The sequence below is a fragment of the Suricata suricatta genome, chromosome 11 (assembly GCF_006229205.1).
Source record: "Suricata suricatta isolate VVHF042 chromosome 11, meerkat_22Aug2017_6uvM2_HiC, whole genome shotgun sequence".
NCBI classification, from domain to species: Eukaryota; Metazoa; Chordata; class Mammalia; order Carnivora; family Herpestidae; genus Suricata; species Suricata suricatta.
In genome coordinates, this window is record NC_043710.1 from 101,297,646 (window position 1) to 101,313,057 (window position 15,412).

The following is a 15,412-nucleotide window of genomic DNA, read 5'->3' on the forward strand; positions in this document are numbered from 1 at the left end:
AGTTCTGTTCTGTAAAGTTGCTGCAAGTCCTGAACCATTGCTCTTAGAGAAAATTCAGGAGTAAGTTCCTATGAGCCTTCAGTCAGAACACTTCCATGGACCAATCAGCACCTAACCCTGTTGCCAGTGTGTTGCTGTTTAAAGACCCCTTATTTCATACATAGTGTTGGTTCACCCATGCTGACCCCACAGCCACCAGCGCTCAAGGTCAGGCCTACCTGGGGCACGTGCCTTCTCTGCCCGGCGCGTCTCGGCCTTCCTGTACTTCAGGACACTGGACAGCGCTTGAGAGCCAGGCTGGAGGGCCATTTAAACCACAAGTCCACCAATAAAAAGCACAAGATGCAGAAGACCCAGCACTAAATACTACAGTGTGAGAGCTTAAAGGAGGAAGCACAGCCTCACCATGTTCAGCCTCCACTGGACTGTGCGCCTCAGGCAACTCCCACAGTGCAGGCGCGTGGAATGGCTCAGAGGCACCACGAGTATGAATTTGGAGGGAACAAATACTTCTTTGCTGGGAGGCATATTTGCAAACACAGAATCTGCCACTAACGAGGACCTACCTGTACATCAGTTTTTCAATAAACCTGTGTTTCTCTATGCCCTGCTCCCAGAATCATCCGTCACTCAAACGTTTATCAAGTCCTGGCCCTATGCCAGGTCCTGTGTAAAATTCAAGTCCTCCAAAGATAAATTTAACCATGTTCCAGGAAAGGTTTCCACAGAATTGGAGCTTACCTGAACTTTCAGTAGTCATGGGTAGGGACTTTAACATGGGAAGCTGTGGAGAAAAGAAGAAAGAACCTTTCAGTCGCTAGTTGTCTGAAACGTGGGTACACATCAGATCCACCTGGCCTGTCGCCAGTCCTGAATAAATAAGTAAACCTCTCTAGGCATGAGACTCTGGCATCCGTATCTTTTAAGCTCCCCAGATGGTTCTAGTGTGCAACCAAATTGAAAGCAGCATTGCTTTAAATAGTCGTGTTTGGGAAGAATATAGGTTATGTGAAGGGAAGACCAGATAAATATGGAAAAGGGATTTTTACCCAGGTATGGAAACGCTACCCTCTCTTTTGCACATATTTGTTAAGTGTCTTTTGTGTGTCAGGCACTTTGCAGGGTCTGGGAGATCCAGCAGAAAGCGAGACCCCAGTAGTCAGTGCCGTGTTCAAGCTGACAGTCAGATACTGTTGGCAGCTCTCAGGGATGATTCACATCCTAAATATAACTTCTTATAGTATATGGTGACTGGTGTGGAGGAGGCTCAGGAATCCAAACTCAGTGTCTAAATTATTACAGCACTCTCTGATGGAATAGAATTCTGTAGAGAAGAGTCTTGTTAGGAACTCCGGTGCCGATTTCACTCAGCAGCGTCTAACACCGCCGTTCGGTTTGCGAGCCTGTCCGTGTTTTTCAGTTTTTTGCAAACCAGGCCAATTGGCTAAAATTAGACATGTGCAGTACTTGAAAGTCACCGGCCGTGAGGGCCGATATTTCATTTTCCCATCTTAGAAGAATTGGTATGTCAGGAACTATTTCTATCTTGATGATTGAGTTTAGATGGAACTCCTAATAAAGAACTTTCACTGGGTCATGGTTTGTAGCTCCTTTCATATCATTTGCTGCATACCACGGTTTTATCTCCCGAGTTCTACACTCCGTGCACTCTTACTCTTCCGGACCATTTGTAAGAACAGGCAGATCTCGTGACCGAGCTTTCTTTTAATTTTGATATTCTTTATAGCCTGACTCTGCCAGTCTCACTTTTCAACAATGCTCTTGACCAAGCAGTGTTTGAATTAGTTTGCTAAGTAGAATTATATAACACCTAAAGAGCCAGATGCACATCCATCCCCCCCGGGATGCGTGGCCTGTAGGCAACACCGTGTACATGAACGAGTGTACAGGGTATAGAGGGAGGGTGTGGCCTGGGTGCTGGGATTTGGGGATCCATGCAGCATCAGGGGAGAACAGTTGTGTCGAGGCTTTGATAATGAAGTTGCGAATATTGTATCACAGTAAGAGGTAAAGTGTCATCAGGTTGTCATAATTCAGAGAATGTATTTTATATAAAACTCCATCCTATGGGTCAGCTTTTCCTCAGAGTTTCAGTTGTACTTAATGTGATTGTATATTTTAATATGGATGATATCAGGTGCTTTTTACCTCTTTTAAAAATCATTTATGGCCTTTTTCCCCTCTGAATTTTTTCTCCCTTTACTTCCTTATATATTAGCTGCTTTAGGAACCTGTGACATGAACATTCAGGATGTCATTTGTATTTGCTGAGCTTTTCTACAATTCCTTGTTCCCTGATTATTTACAAGTTTGACTAGAATTGAAGATCATCTTTTTAAAGTTTTTTTTGTTGTTGTTGTTCATTTTTGAGAGACCGAGCAAAAGCAGGGAAGGGACAGAGAGAGAGGGAGACACAGAATCCAAGGCAGGCTCTGGGCTCTGAGCTGTCAGCACAGAGCCGGACATTGGGCTCAGACTCATAAACTATGAGATCAAGACCTGAGCCAAAGTCAGACACCAAACCGAGTAAGCCAGTTAGGTACCCAGAAGATCATCTTTGTAAAGATCTGTTGCTTAATGAATTTTTAAAAATACTAAATAGGAACTTAATACTGGAAAATAATTGAAGTCTTACACTGTGGAGTATGTTGTCACTTAAAACGACAGCAGAAATTTTGTTTTTTAGATCATTGGGAAGAAAATAACTGTTCTTTGTGTATTTAGTATTTGTCTCTGAACCCTCTTAGTGATATGGCACTGAAAGATTGTCAGAACATTAGAATTTTGACTTTGAGGGACATTATCTTCCCTCTTAAAAAATTTTTTTTGAATCTTCATTTTTGAGAGAGAGAGAGACAGAGACAGACAGAGTCAGGGAGGGGCAGAGAGAGCGGGAGCCACTGAATCCAAAGCAGGCTCCAGGCTCCAGGCTGTCAGCACAGAGCCTGACAGCGGGCCTGACCCCGCAAACTGCGAGATCAGTACCTGAGCAGAAGTCAGACACTTCACTGACCAAACCACCCAGGTTCCCTTTATCTTCTCTCCTATTACAGGATTTTTTCTTCTTGAGATTTTTTTTTAAGTTTATCTATTTTGAGAGAGAGAACACATGTGCATGTGGGAGGGCGAGGCAGAAAGACAGAGAGAATCCCAAGCAGGCTCCACGCTGTCAGTGTGGAGCCCAATACAGCGCCCAGCGTCACAAACCTTGAGATCATGACCTGGGCCAAAATCAAGAGTCGGATGCTTAACCAAAGGAGCCACCCAGGCGCCCCAGAATTCTTTCTTTTTGAAAAAATGTTCCCACCAAACGTGTTTTAGAAGTAGTCTGATCAGAGTTAATTTACGTAAGTCTTACCGCTTTTTCTCTCCTCAGTAGTTCCTTACAGCAAAAGCTTTTGTTGCATGTTGTTTGAGGGGGTGTTTTTCCTGCCTTAGTTGTGAACCAAATGAGAAATAGACAAAGGAGCCAGGCAGATGGACATCAAAATAGCGCTTTTTTTTTTTTTTTTGGTATGGAACTATTGTAGGACATGACTTTAAGAGCCCAGCTTGAAGGGCTTAATAACCTTGAACGCCCAGACTAGAAAGCTTTCACCAGCCAATCGCGGGCAGTGCTGGGGAGCAAGGCAGCCGTGTACTCTCTGTCCCTGGGCAGATGCCCAAGAGAGAAGTGCAGAGGAAGGGGCCGGGCTTTGCTTACAAAATTCCTCTTCCCAGTCTCCCCCACCAGATCAGTCCTCCTCCAGTGAGGAGGCAGAGGCCAGATAGAGCGTTGTACCCAAGAAGGCCCCTGTAATTGGGAGGTTGAAGCCAGAGCAGGAGCCCACAGGCAGAGCCCTCCCAGTCCAGAGAGGCTGGAGTGGCTTTGAGCCACGGCCACCTTGGATACGGACAGCAGCCTCACTGGCAGGATCCAGGCTACGGGCATGTGCAGCAGAGAGCTGAGGGCACTGGGCAAACTCAGCTTGTCATGAAGGGCATAAAACTGGCCCAGGAGCACTTTCATTCACGTTAGTTCCTGATTGGTTTTGCTTCATTCTCTTACACTGTGTGTGTCAATAAGGTTTTTGTTGGTTATTTTGTTTGCTTAATTCTCAAAAATTAGAAAAGATTGTGGCTGGAACTTTAACCTTTCAACCTTTGGGAGACAGTTGGCAAAACGTGATGTAATTTTACTTCCATGGTATTATTATGAGGATCAGGAGAGGTTCTATACTGTTGGGAGCAAATCCACATTAAGGGGAAGGTGCCCGGCCGTGGGCGTGGATCCCCAGTGATGAAGAGAACTGGTTCCCAGACCCCAGCCTCAGAGCCCGAGTGTTCACGTTCAGACTCCGGCAAACAGGGTCCCCACATCAGAACCGCCCTTGCCATTGACAGATTTCAGAGCGCTCCCCAGATTACACCCCGCCTTGCTTTCTCTTGGCTTAGCTGCACGCCTGCTCAGCCCTGGGTTGTGGGTGCCCCAAACAGAGCCCCATGCAGCTGCTTGTATTGGCCTTGGCCTTGCGGGGGTGGGGAGGGCAGGGCGCAAGGGGACCTGGCAGGGCCAGTGACTAAGAAAGGCAGACGGGCTTTTTCCCCTACAGATGTTTTAATGTGCTTAACATGATCCAATACTAGCAACCAAGATAGTCTAAATACCCCAGCAGGATCTGATTAGCTTTTTCAGATCACTGCCTTTATTTGCTGTTTGCAAAAAAGCTTAATCCTGTGCTAGAGATCAGACTTCCTGCTGAGCCTGTGGGCAGTTTTTGCTCATTCTTTGTGTTCACAGTGGCAGGAATTAGTGAGAAGATTCCTCCTCCTCCTAAATTAAAGCTATAAAGTAGTAACTATAGTAGCAAGGGATAAAGAGAAGAAAGGAAACCCAGGGGGAAAGGAGGACTTTCTATTCATACTAAAGAGCTTCCTTTTTATACACAAAAAAAAGTTTTAATATGAATTCATAAATATTGACCTGTCTCTCGGTGCATAGCTTAGGTTTTAGTTATAATTACTTTGCGTTAGTGTGTGTTATTTTTTATCTTAATAAATCAAACTCTGTTTTACCAAAAGAAGTATTTACTAACCATCCTAGTGGCCTCGATTTATGTTTCTTACTCCTTTTACTCATGAAATTTCAAAAAAGAAATCCCACTACATCAGTTTAAAAAAAAATACATTAACTTTTACTTCTGTGACAGTCATATTCATATGCTCACCCAAGACATAAAGTCTGAACTCTGTGTAATTCACCTTGTAATTTGCAAGAAACTGTATGAGAGCTGCTTTATCTTTAATGCACTTGTGACATTAGACCGTAGGCTCACCTACTGCAGAAATGTTACCGTAAATAACCCTTGGCAGAAACAGAATGGTTTTTGCTTTAGACCTAGTAACTACATTTAGTTAGAAGATCTTTTCACAGATTTTAAATTTCTCTAATATTTTGGGAATGCTATACCTTCGTAAAATATTAAGCTCATTTAAGGAAAATACAGACAGTGGTCTAAAGTATACTCTGTATTTTAATTTATTTCTGATATTTATCTAAGGACCCTTTTAGGCTTCTGGTAAGTATAAGGAATGTTTTCTTCAGTGAGAGAACTGAAAAATCATAACTGTATGGCGTAGACCTTCCTCTTAGGTTGCAAATAGAGAAAATCTGAGGGACACTTGAGTAGACAGAGTAAGGGCGTGGCCAAGAGTCCCAACTGGCACTTTGCCCCAAGTATTCACAAATGATCCTAAACGTGAGTAGCCCCACTACTTCTCTGTGAGAAGTCATCGTTTGGGATGCCTTAACCGGATTCTACGTCTTGACTTTGCTGGTGGTTCCGTGGAAAGCCTAGTCTCTGTAGAATTCAGCTTGTATCAGAAAGTTGTCTTTCCGTAGCAGCCCCTGCTTTCCCTCTTGTAATCCGGACCGGGGTGAAAAGTGGGTGCGCGCTTGTGTGGGGGTGGGGGGCGCTAGTTCACAAAGTAGGTGGCGGGACAGCGGTACGGTTCTATTTTCCTTTTCCCTAAGCAGGGGAAGATTTTCACAACACCTGATGGATTTTAAATTTTGATTGAAGTTCTTTAATTGAGGCCACTCAGGATACAACTTGCGCAGCCCTCAGAAGCAAGTAGTCAGAGCAGTGGGAACACTGCATTCTGGAACTCGGGAGTAATCCTGGGGTCGCAAGCTCCCTCCTGGGGGCCACTTCCGGTGTATTATTCCCACCACAGTTCTCTTCGTGACGTTAACCTGTTCCTGAGCTGAAATACAAATCCCTTTGACAGGTGTAGTAACGTGTGTTAGAACAGAATGGAAGTTTTTGTTTAATGACACAAGTGACTGGAATCCATAATAAGAGTTTTGCGTCTTTATGTGTAGAACATGCGTACAGTGGGCCGAGCTGGCGATTTTAGGTTGAATGTAAGCGGTTTTGTCTAAACGTACAGTTTGGATGCCACACTTGCACACAGTTGGAGCACACTTGTTTTATCTTCCCACTCTACACTCCTAGTGGACTTTTTAAAATTCTGTTTGTAAGCTCTTATCTCTCCCCCCAACTTTTTTTTTCATTTTGTCTCACAACAAATGATCCAATACCTAAAACTATTTTGGGTTTCCCAGTGTTTCCAGGGAAATCGTTGGACTGTAGCCTTCTGTCTCATTTCACTGCAACCCCTTTATTAAAGAAAGGGATTACTGCAGTGGTGAATTGCTACTTTGACACACCTCATTTTCTTTATTTCTCAAAACACCACAGCTAATAGACCAGAGTGGAGCCTCAACTTTTTGGAAACATGCAACTCTGACTACTTGAAAATAGAATTGGTCTCTTTGTTTGGCGCATGAAAAGCAAGGAGGAGAAGCCGAAGGCCGCTGAGCCAGGTGTTTCTTGTTGGCAGCCTGCTGCCTAATGACTCGCCCCCAAAGAGCAGCTGCTTGCGAGTGGCCTTTGTCTGGCCTGTTGTTGCAGCACACCCCTCGTTAATGCACACGCTGCCCGGGGCAGACCCGGGCATGACATCAACTTGCTTAGCGTAGGAACCTGCGAACCTGACGCAGGGACCGAGGTTGGCCTGCATCTGCCCGGCCAGCTAATTGTGAGCTCCCGCGCCCACGATTGGCTGTCCCTGCACTCGGTAATAGGTTAAGCAAAGACCTTGCCATCCCGTCTGTTCAACCATTCATTGTCGGGCCTGCCTGCAAGCCTGCGGCTGACACTGTGTTAAGGAGTCCCCGCCGAAGCTGCTACAGAAACCAGTGTCTTTGTATTTTCCTGCTCCCGTGAGTATCCGCGCTCCTTAATGCCTGCCTCCCAAGTTCAACTTTGCTGAGTACTAAGAGTGTTGACTTGAACTTTGTAGAAGATAGAATACCCCTTAAATGAAGGCCTACAAGTTATTACAGAGTGCCAAAATACAAGACCATTCTTTCTGTAAAATACGTGCAGCCGATGTTTTGTAGTTTTATATTCTGGATTTCTATCCGTGATTACCACCTTAGGAACGTCTGCAAGGCATTGGGCCCTTAAAGATCAGTGATCACACGTTTTAATATTTTGGTAAACAATGAATTGGGATCTGATCTTGTCACATTCTTAACGGTCCTTAGAGTGTCACTGTCAGACTTAGGAGCTGTAAACTGATGATAAGATTCGATTGGTTTTTCTACTGTCGTAAAACTCTAGCTTGGGGAGATGTTTCAGACGGCTTGCTGTAAATACGGTGACTGAGTGTTCAGCTGCTCTGTCAGCGGTTTTTGAGGGTAACGTCTGGTTTCTGATTTCTCCCACCTCTTTCCCTGCAGCAGTTTCAAATATTGGGTTGAAGATGTCGTTCCAAGAGCTGTTGCTTTCAGGAGGTGTGTAGCAGGGAAAAGAGGAGGAGACAAAGACTTTCATCTATCAGTTGGGAGGGAAAGAAAGCGCATAAAGGGTTAAAAAGAGGTTTTCATTTCTACCACATGCCCTATTGTGCGAACATATGCATGAGTCTATTGAAAGTTTTCCGGAGATGGGCAGGCCACCAGTTGCTGGTCTTCTGCAGCTCCAGTAGACATCTGTTGCCCCAGAGCATTAACCAATCTGTTCAAAGGGACATCCTTCCTTTGTTAGCTAGCGGGATGCGGACAGCAGCACTCACTGAAGGACAATGGTAATTAAACACACAGAGACCACAGCAGTAGGTATTTATTACATATTCATTATTTTATTTTCATTGTTGGCGTAGTATTACCATTTGGATAACAACCAGAACCCACTTTATGGCCCTGTAATTTTACATCACAAACAAATCAATTGATTTAACAACTTTGTGGTCTAATATTCCAGATTAATATGAGGCTCTTTAGAATAAAAAACAAACTGGGGGATTCATGTGTATACAGCCCATTTCTAGGAAATAACCGTTATCTTATAAACCTGCTTCCAGCTAATAGAAGGTTTCTTTTTGACAATTAAAATAGTTACACTTCATCATCTATAAAATTAGCATGAAAACTTAGTTTTCAACAAATAATATTATTTGATTTTTAACCAATAAGGCCTTTGGCAAGGAAAACTGTTTCTGTTTCCATATTATATCTAGACGGAAGCTATAGTTTTTAAGTGTAGAAATCTGTGTTCAGACAGTTATATTTTTGCCCAGAGCTTTTTGTGTTCACGATTATAGTGTGTAAAGGCCAATTACAATGGATTCCTGATACAAAGCTTAAAAGTTAAGCTATATTTTTCGTAGTTTCTTGATAGCGATGGGAGTTTACACATTTACTTGCTTTATGTGTGAAATTTTGTCTACACTGCTTCTTCCTGGACTGGGGAAAATTAGCCTCACTGGTTAATAGTTGATTAATTTAAAGGTGATTTACATACATTTGCATTTGAGTAAATGTAAAACTTTAAAAAAATCTAATAAATGATGTAGAATTAAGGAGAAAAGTCTTTTCTGCCTTCCATGTAGTAAAAAATGCAATGTTATTGAAATCTCTGCTATTTTTCAACATTATGTTGATAATTTTTAAGGCACTGAGCAAGAGTAAAGACTCTCTACTGTTGTGCCCTAAGAATTCTTGTAATAATTCTAAGTTTTACACATGACATTAACAAGTGGAACAATGGAAATATTTTTCTTCAGCTTTTAAATCTTAAATGCTAGTCTTAAGCATGTAATTTTTTATTGAATGATTTCAAGATCATTTGTGGAAAATATTTTAAGTGCCATATTAAGTCAAGACAATCTTTTACTAATTACAAGTGGGTACGGAAGCATTTCAGAGAATAAAGTTTGAAAAACCAAATGTTTACCATTTGACCAATACAAACAAGGTTATCTCCGATTGGGATTATGTAGTGAAGATCTGTGTGGTTCAGAGGCCTGGCACCTGAACTCTCTGCCCTTAGTTGTGCCTGTTTTCTGTTTTGTCTGCTGGTTGATAGGAACTAAAAATTATTTGACTGCTTATTTAGGAGAGATGATGTTGGATAGCTGAGTAGCCAGTGAAGTGGGGAGCATGAAGACGCCTGTCAGTGTGGGGGAAAAGTTCAACCGAAATATTTTGAAAGAAAAATTGTTTTGCCTAACAAAATAAGATGTTGATTTTTTTAAGTAGGGTAGATCACGCTTACTCTTACCCTTAGTATTAAAAATCATATTAGCCCAGTTGTTGTACGTTTTTTATTTAAATAGGATGTGTAAATTACATGAGCGATTACAAGGTAAAGCTGTCTGGTATTCACCGAGTACAGATGAGTTTTCTCTGGGTTAGTATGACAAAAAGCAAACTATTGACAATCTCATTTTTCTCCCTGTTTTATCATTACAACCGTAGAATAAAATTTATATAGTAGAGCAGATTTACATTGCATCATGAACACGTTTTTTATATTAGACTGAAGTGATATAGAAAGATTTAAATATTTGCTTAGGGTGGATCCTTTATAGTTTAAAAAACTTGACAGTATTGGATTTTGTTTCTCTGGAAGATGTAAAAATTCAGAATAATTTCACTTACTCTTGAAACATTTCCGTGTTTCCCAGTGACTGTGTTTTTCGTAAAGTATTCATCTTCTCTGAACCCGTCCAAAAGGCAGACACTACTGCTCAATATTAAAAGACTACGTCCTGCTGCAAGCCGGGGCTCCGGTCTGGGAGTCACTGCCATGAGGCATTACCCCACCGCAGCACTCGGGCAGAGCCCAAACTTTTTGGGGGAGCTCAGCAGCGTTGCCTGTTAAATGCACTTCCTGCAGTCAGAGCAGGTTGCCGGGCTTCCAGAACAATGACGTGGGAGCTTCCAGATCGGCTTGGCAGCTGCATTGTTCTCCGAGGGTAAACCAGACGCACTTAAGTCCCAGGCTCTTTTATAGGCTTTTGTTCATACCAAATTATTCTTTGACTGTGCTAGCATTCACGATGGCATGTTAAAAGAGCGCAGCCTAGCAACCAGCTTCTGGTTGCCAGGCAGCCCAGCTTCCAATAGGGTTTTCCTTGTTCGAGATACTTTTGGTGGGAGCTCTGCGAAGGCCACGGTGCAGGTCTTTCTTTTAACTGTATCCCTTCATTAGGATTCTGTTGTGATTTGTTACTTGCATTATGGTGTCAGTATATTACAGTAGTTAATAAATCACGGAGTGTAAAGATGTGCTTTCAAAATCCCCTCCTTTGATTCTAAATAATTGGGCTCACGCATATCCATATTAATAGAAAAAATGGAAATAGATACAGCTCAGAGCTCTGCTAAGGAGTGTTTCTTTTTATCAGTTTTGCCGTCCGGAGCCAGGAGAGCTCGATGCTCCTTTAAGACTAATGAACGCTCTGTTAATAGAACAATGTTATCTGTCTTCTCGAGGGATAAAACCCGAAGAAACTCCTGTAGAAGTGCGTAGGAGTTGCACACTAAAGAAATTTTAAGTGTGTGGTTATCAAGCTAAAGATTCCATGTTCCATTCTCTGGTGTTTACCATACTTGATAGAATTTATTTCATTATGTGGAAATACTTCACTCTCTAATAAAGTTCACCAAGTATGTATTCAGATGTTTGACTTCTTAGAAGAACACTTTGCATTTTTCTCTTAACATTTATATAATAGCTCCTTTCTAGTGTAAATAAGATGGTGAAGAGCCTTAGAATAAAGTGTTTTTACACTTTTCTTTTTTAGATTACTTAAATAGGTGTTTTATGACAGTCTCAAATTCAGCTACCCCTGCCTTACTAATCTCCCTGGATAGAACACTGGAATTGCCTTAATAAGTAAATTTACAGCCCTTGCACCAAAGCACAAGAGCAGATAAATTTATTTTGCTCACCTGTTCCTGGTAGAGACCTAACAGTAATTCCCAACAGACTTTAAGGAAAATTAGTAAAACAGCAAAAGCATTTTATTTTTTTAAGCCTTATTTTTATTTTTTTTTCCTTGTCAAGTTGGTTTCCATATAACACCCAGTGCTCTTCCCCACAAGCGCCCTCCTCCATGCCCATCACCCCCCCTTCCCCCTCCCCCTCCCCCATCAGCCCTCAGTTCTCAGTATTCAAGAGTCTCTCATGGTTTACCTCCCTCCCTCTCCCCAACTATTTTTTTGCCCCTTCCTCTCCCCCATGGTCCTCTGCTAAGTTTCTCCTGTTACACTTATGAGTGAAAACATATGGTGTCTGTCCTCCTCCGCCTGACTTATTTCACTTAGCATGACACCCTTGAGTTCCATCCACGTTGCTACAAATGGCCAGATTTCATTCTTTCTCATTGCCATGTAATATTCCATTGTATATTTAAACCACATCTTTTTTTTTTTTTTAATTTTTTTTTGAGAGACACAGAAAAACAGCACGAGCAGGGAAGGGTCAGATAGAGAGGGGATACAGAATCTGAAGCAAGCTCCAGGCTCTGAGCTAGCTGTCAGCACAGAGCCGGACACGGGGCGTGAGCTCACAAGATCATGACCTGAGCCAAAGCCGGACGCTTAACAGACTGAGCCACCCAAGTGCCCCTAAACCACATCTTCTTGATCCATTCATCAGGTGATGGACATTTAGGCTCTTTCCATGATTTGGCTATTGTTGACAGTGCTATGAACATTGGGGTACATGTGCCCCTATGCACCAGCACTTCTGTATCCCTTGGGTAAATCCCCAGCAGTGCTATTGCTGGGTCATAGGGGAGTTCTATTGTTAATATGCAAAAACATTTTAAACAGTAAAAGCATTCCGGGGGGGGGAGGCGGGGGAGGGGGAGTAGTAGAAAGCATGACTTTTTAACCAAACGTAGATAATGGTTAACTGGTTATCTGATAGAATACAGAAATATTTTCTTCTATAAAATGCAGGAAATGAAGATAACATCCAGTGTACTTAATAATATGCTGCTAAATTTATGAGAACGATTTCATTTCTGCGCTTTCTATCACTGTGCACAGAATAAAAAAGAGCTCTTTACCCCTGGAGTGAAGTAGATGGCAGTGTCCTTGGCACTTAGTAAGGGTGGCGTATCATTAAGATTTGTATTCGTTACTAGGCTGCGTAGTCACAAAATAAAGATTGTTAGGCCAAAACTATTCATCTAAATGGAGTAGAACTCACTTTGTAATTATGTCGTTCTTAGCTGGCTGCTGTAGAATTGTACTCTTTCAGCACACCACCTAAATTATTCTTGAAATGTCTTTAGATTGTTGTTAAGCTTGATCCAAATTAATGTCAATTTTTCAGTTATAGTAAAGTTTGTTTTCCTTTCCCTCCGTCTGGCTTTCTCTTTAACCTTTACAAATGTTGATGAATTCCTTGAGAGAACTTGTACACAACCTATCCTGGTGTATCTAAAACATGCTTGCACGTAACATTCTAGGTGTCGCTCTGGAAACATCAGCCCTCTGCCAGTGGAAAGATCTCTTCCGTAATGGTCGAGAAGCGTGGGTTTGGGAGTCAGGCAAAACTGGGCCAAAAAATCCAGTTCCAGTAGTTATTTTCTTTGTCACCTCAGAGGGATTGCATGGTATTCTAATTTCTAACTTCTTCATCTGAAAAACAGGCACAATGCCATCTTGGGCAAAGGTGTTATTACGTGGGGTGCGAAGATGTAGGTAACCGCAAAGTTAGGTGTTCAGGAGAGTTGGGTAATAAATACTCCTGCAGCTTCTTCACTGAAACAGGAATGAAACCTTAAGTATGAGATTCTAAACATTCTACATTTTTTTTCTCTAGGAATACGGGGTGCTTTGCATTCAGGAATACAGAAAAAATAGCAAAGTGGAGTCAAGCACGCATAACAGCTTCATGGGCCTGAAGGATCATCTGGGGCATGACCTCGGCCACCTTTATGTGGAGAGCACTGACCCACATTTAAGTACATCTGTACCTTGGTCAATGGTGGAAAAGCCAACGATGGATAAAGTTAATTCCGGGAAGGAAGAGAAGGAGGCGTCTGAAGAGAACGTGAGCTCTGGTGACTCTGAAGAAAGCACAAATTCTGATAACGAGTCAGAACAATCGAGAAGCATTTCAGTAGAGCCGTGCTTATTAACCAAGACTCACAGACAACTGTGTAGGTCTCCCTGCTTAGAGCCTCACCTACTTAAACATGGTGACATTTTGCAAGACTTTAAACCTGAGGAGTCCCAGACTACCTCCAGGGAAGGGAAGAAAGCCCCCGATGTGGTGCGAGAATACCGAACAAAACTAGAGTTTGCACTGAAGTTAGGCTATTCCGAAGAACAGGTCCAGCTTGTGCTCAATAAACTCGGTACCGATGCTTTAATCAACGACATCTTGGGCGAGCTCGTCAAGCTTGGAAACAAAAGTGAGGCTGAACAGCCGGTTGGTATGGCGAGCAGTCTGACGCGGGAGACGCCTTCGCTGGAGTCCCAGCGCTCGGACTCCCCGATGCAGGAGCTCGTAGCGGACGATGGGGAGAACCTGAGGCCGGTGGTCATCGATGGCAGCAACGTGGCCATGAGGCAAGTGCGCAAGTCTTCGCTGGGTATTGCCAAACCATCTTCGAAAGGCGTTCCTAGTGTTGTGATCATTTCTCTTCTGATAGTCACTGAAGTCAAGGTTATTCTGCATTCTGACCTTAGCTTACGTATGTTTTATTATTTTTTTTAAATGTTTTAATGTTTTTATTTTTGAGAGAAAGAGAGCGTGAGCAGGGGAGGGGCAGGGAGAGAGGGAGACGGAATGCTAAGCGGGCTCCAGACTCTGAGCTGTCAGCACAGAACCCGACACGGGACTCGAACTTGTGAACCACAAAATCATGACGTAAGCTAAGGTCGCTGCTCAACCAACTGAGGCACCCAGGTGCTCCTAGCTTACATATTTCTAATCTTGTCTCTCTTATTTGTCTTCCTCCCTTCTGCGGGGGGCGGGGTTCTGCCAGTTCTCGTCCCGTTCATCCTCAGGTGCAGACCCTCTTGCCCAGTCATATGTCCTGTGTTCGTCATCCAACTAAATTCCTGTGGCACAAAAATCTGTGTTGAGTGTTGACCATTCATTTTAAGTGAAGAACTTGACTGTGTTAATTTCAACAATTTTGGAATCTAGTCAGGTATATAGACTATTTCTAGGTGAAGTCATATAACCATAGTGGGAAACACTAGTTCTTTGAGAAAACTGTTTATATTGATTTTGGAACAAATCCAAGTTAGGGTTTCACATTTTTTGGTTTCACTCAAAAAATGCAAATTCGAAAACAACTCCTTAGGATCTGGGGATAAAAAAACAAAAGCAAAACTTCTAGTGAAATTCTTTCTACAAATTTTAAGAATTCAAAATTTTAAGTGCACCTGAATTCAAGAGTACAGCTGTGCATTATGCTGATAATCTAGCAGTGATGTTTACAGTGGATTATCGGGCACCTGGGTGGCTCCGGTGGTTAAGCATCCAACTTCAATCACTTCTCGGCCTTTTTGCTAAGGTCAAGTGTAGCATCCAACTTCAGCTCAGGTCATGATCTCATGGTTCATGGGTTCAAGATCTGTTCTGGGCTCTGCACTGACAATGCAGAGCTTGCAAAGGAGTCTCTCCCTCTCCCTCTTTCTCTCTCTCTCTCTCTCTGCCCTTCCCTGATTCCCACTTTCTCTCTCACTCTCTAAATAAACTTAGAAAAAAGAAGAAAGGGGATTATAAGAAGTAGATCAATTTGGATGCAAACAACCCTTTCAAACGGCAGAAAGAGGGCCGGAAGTGGCATAGAAGGAAGCGTACGCATGGCCTTAAGAAATCTTTCCGTGAAATAACCTCTCTGTTGTTGAATCTTGCCCACACATAGCACAGCATGATTTTTTTTTCCTTGTAACAATCCAGAACTACTGAGCAGTTACCTTAGCAGAGTGATCATTTGTAAGGTCAAAACATCATGAAATCTTCAGGGGAGAGAGTAATGAGGGAAGGTTCTGGAGGGCCCCCTGTAACTATAGCCAGATATC

General features: G+C 42.7%; 1 protein-coding gene across 5 annotated transcripts in view; it reads left to right on the top strand.

Moving 5' to 3' along the window:
* ZC3H12C (zinc finger CCCH-type containing 12C) overlaps nt 1-15,412 on the top strand; it is a 78,026-nt gene that overhangs the window by 23,988 nt on the left and 38,626 nt on the right. For all 5 annotated transcript variants that reach the window (XM_029956393.1, XM_029956396.1, XM_029956395.1 and 2 more), the window contains one exon: nt 13,194-13,945. In XM_029956393.1, the coding sequence (XP_029812253.1) occupies nt 13,194-13,945 (752 nt within the window). The remainder of the gene's footprint in view (nt 1-13,193; nt 13,946-15,412) is intronic.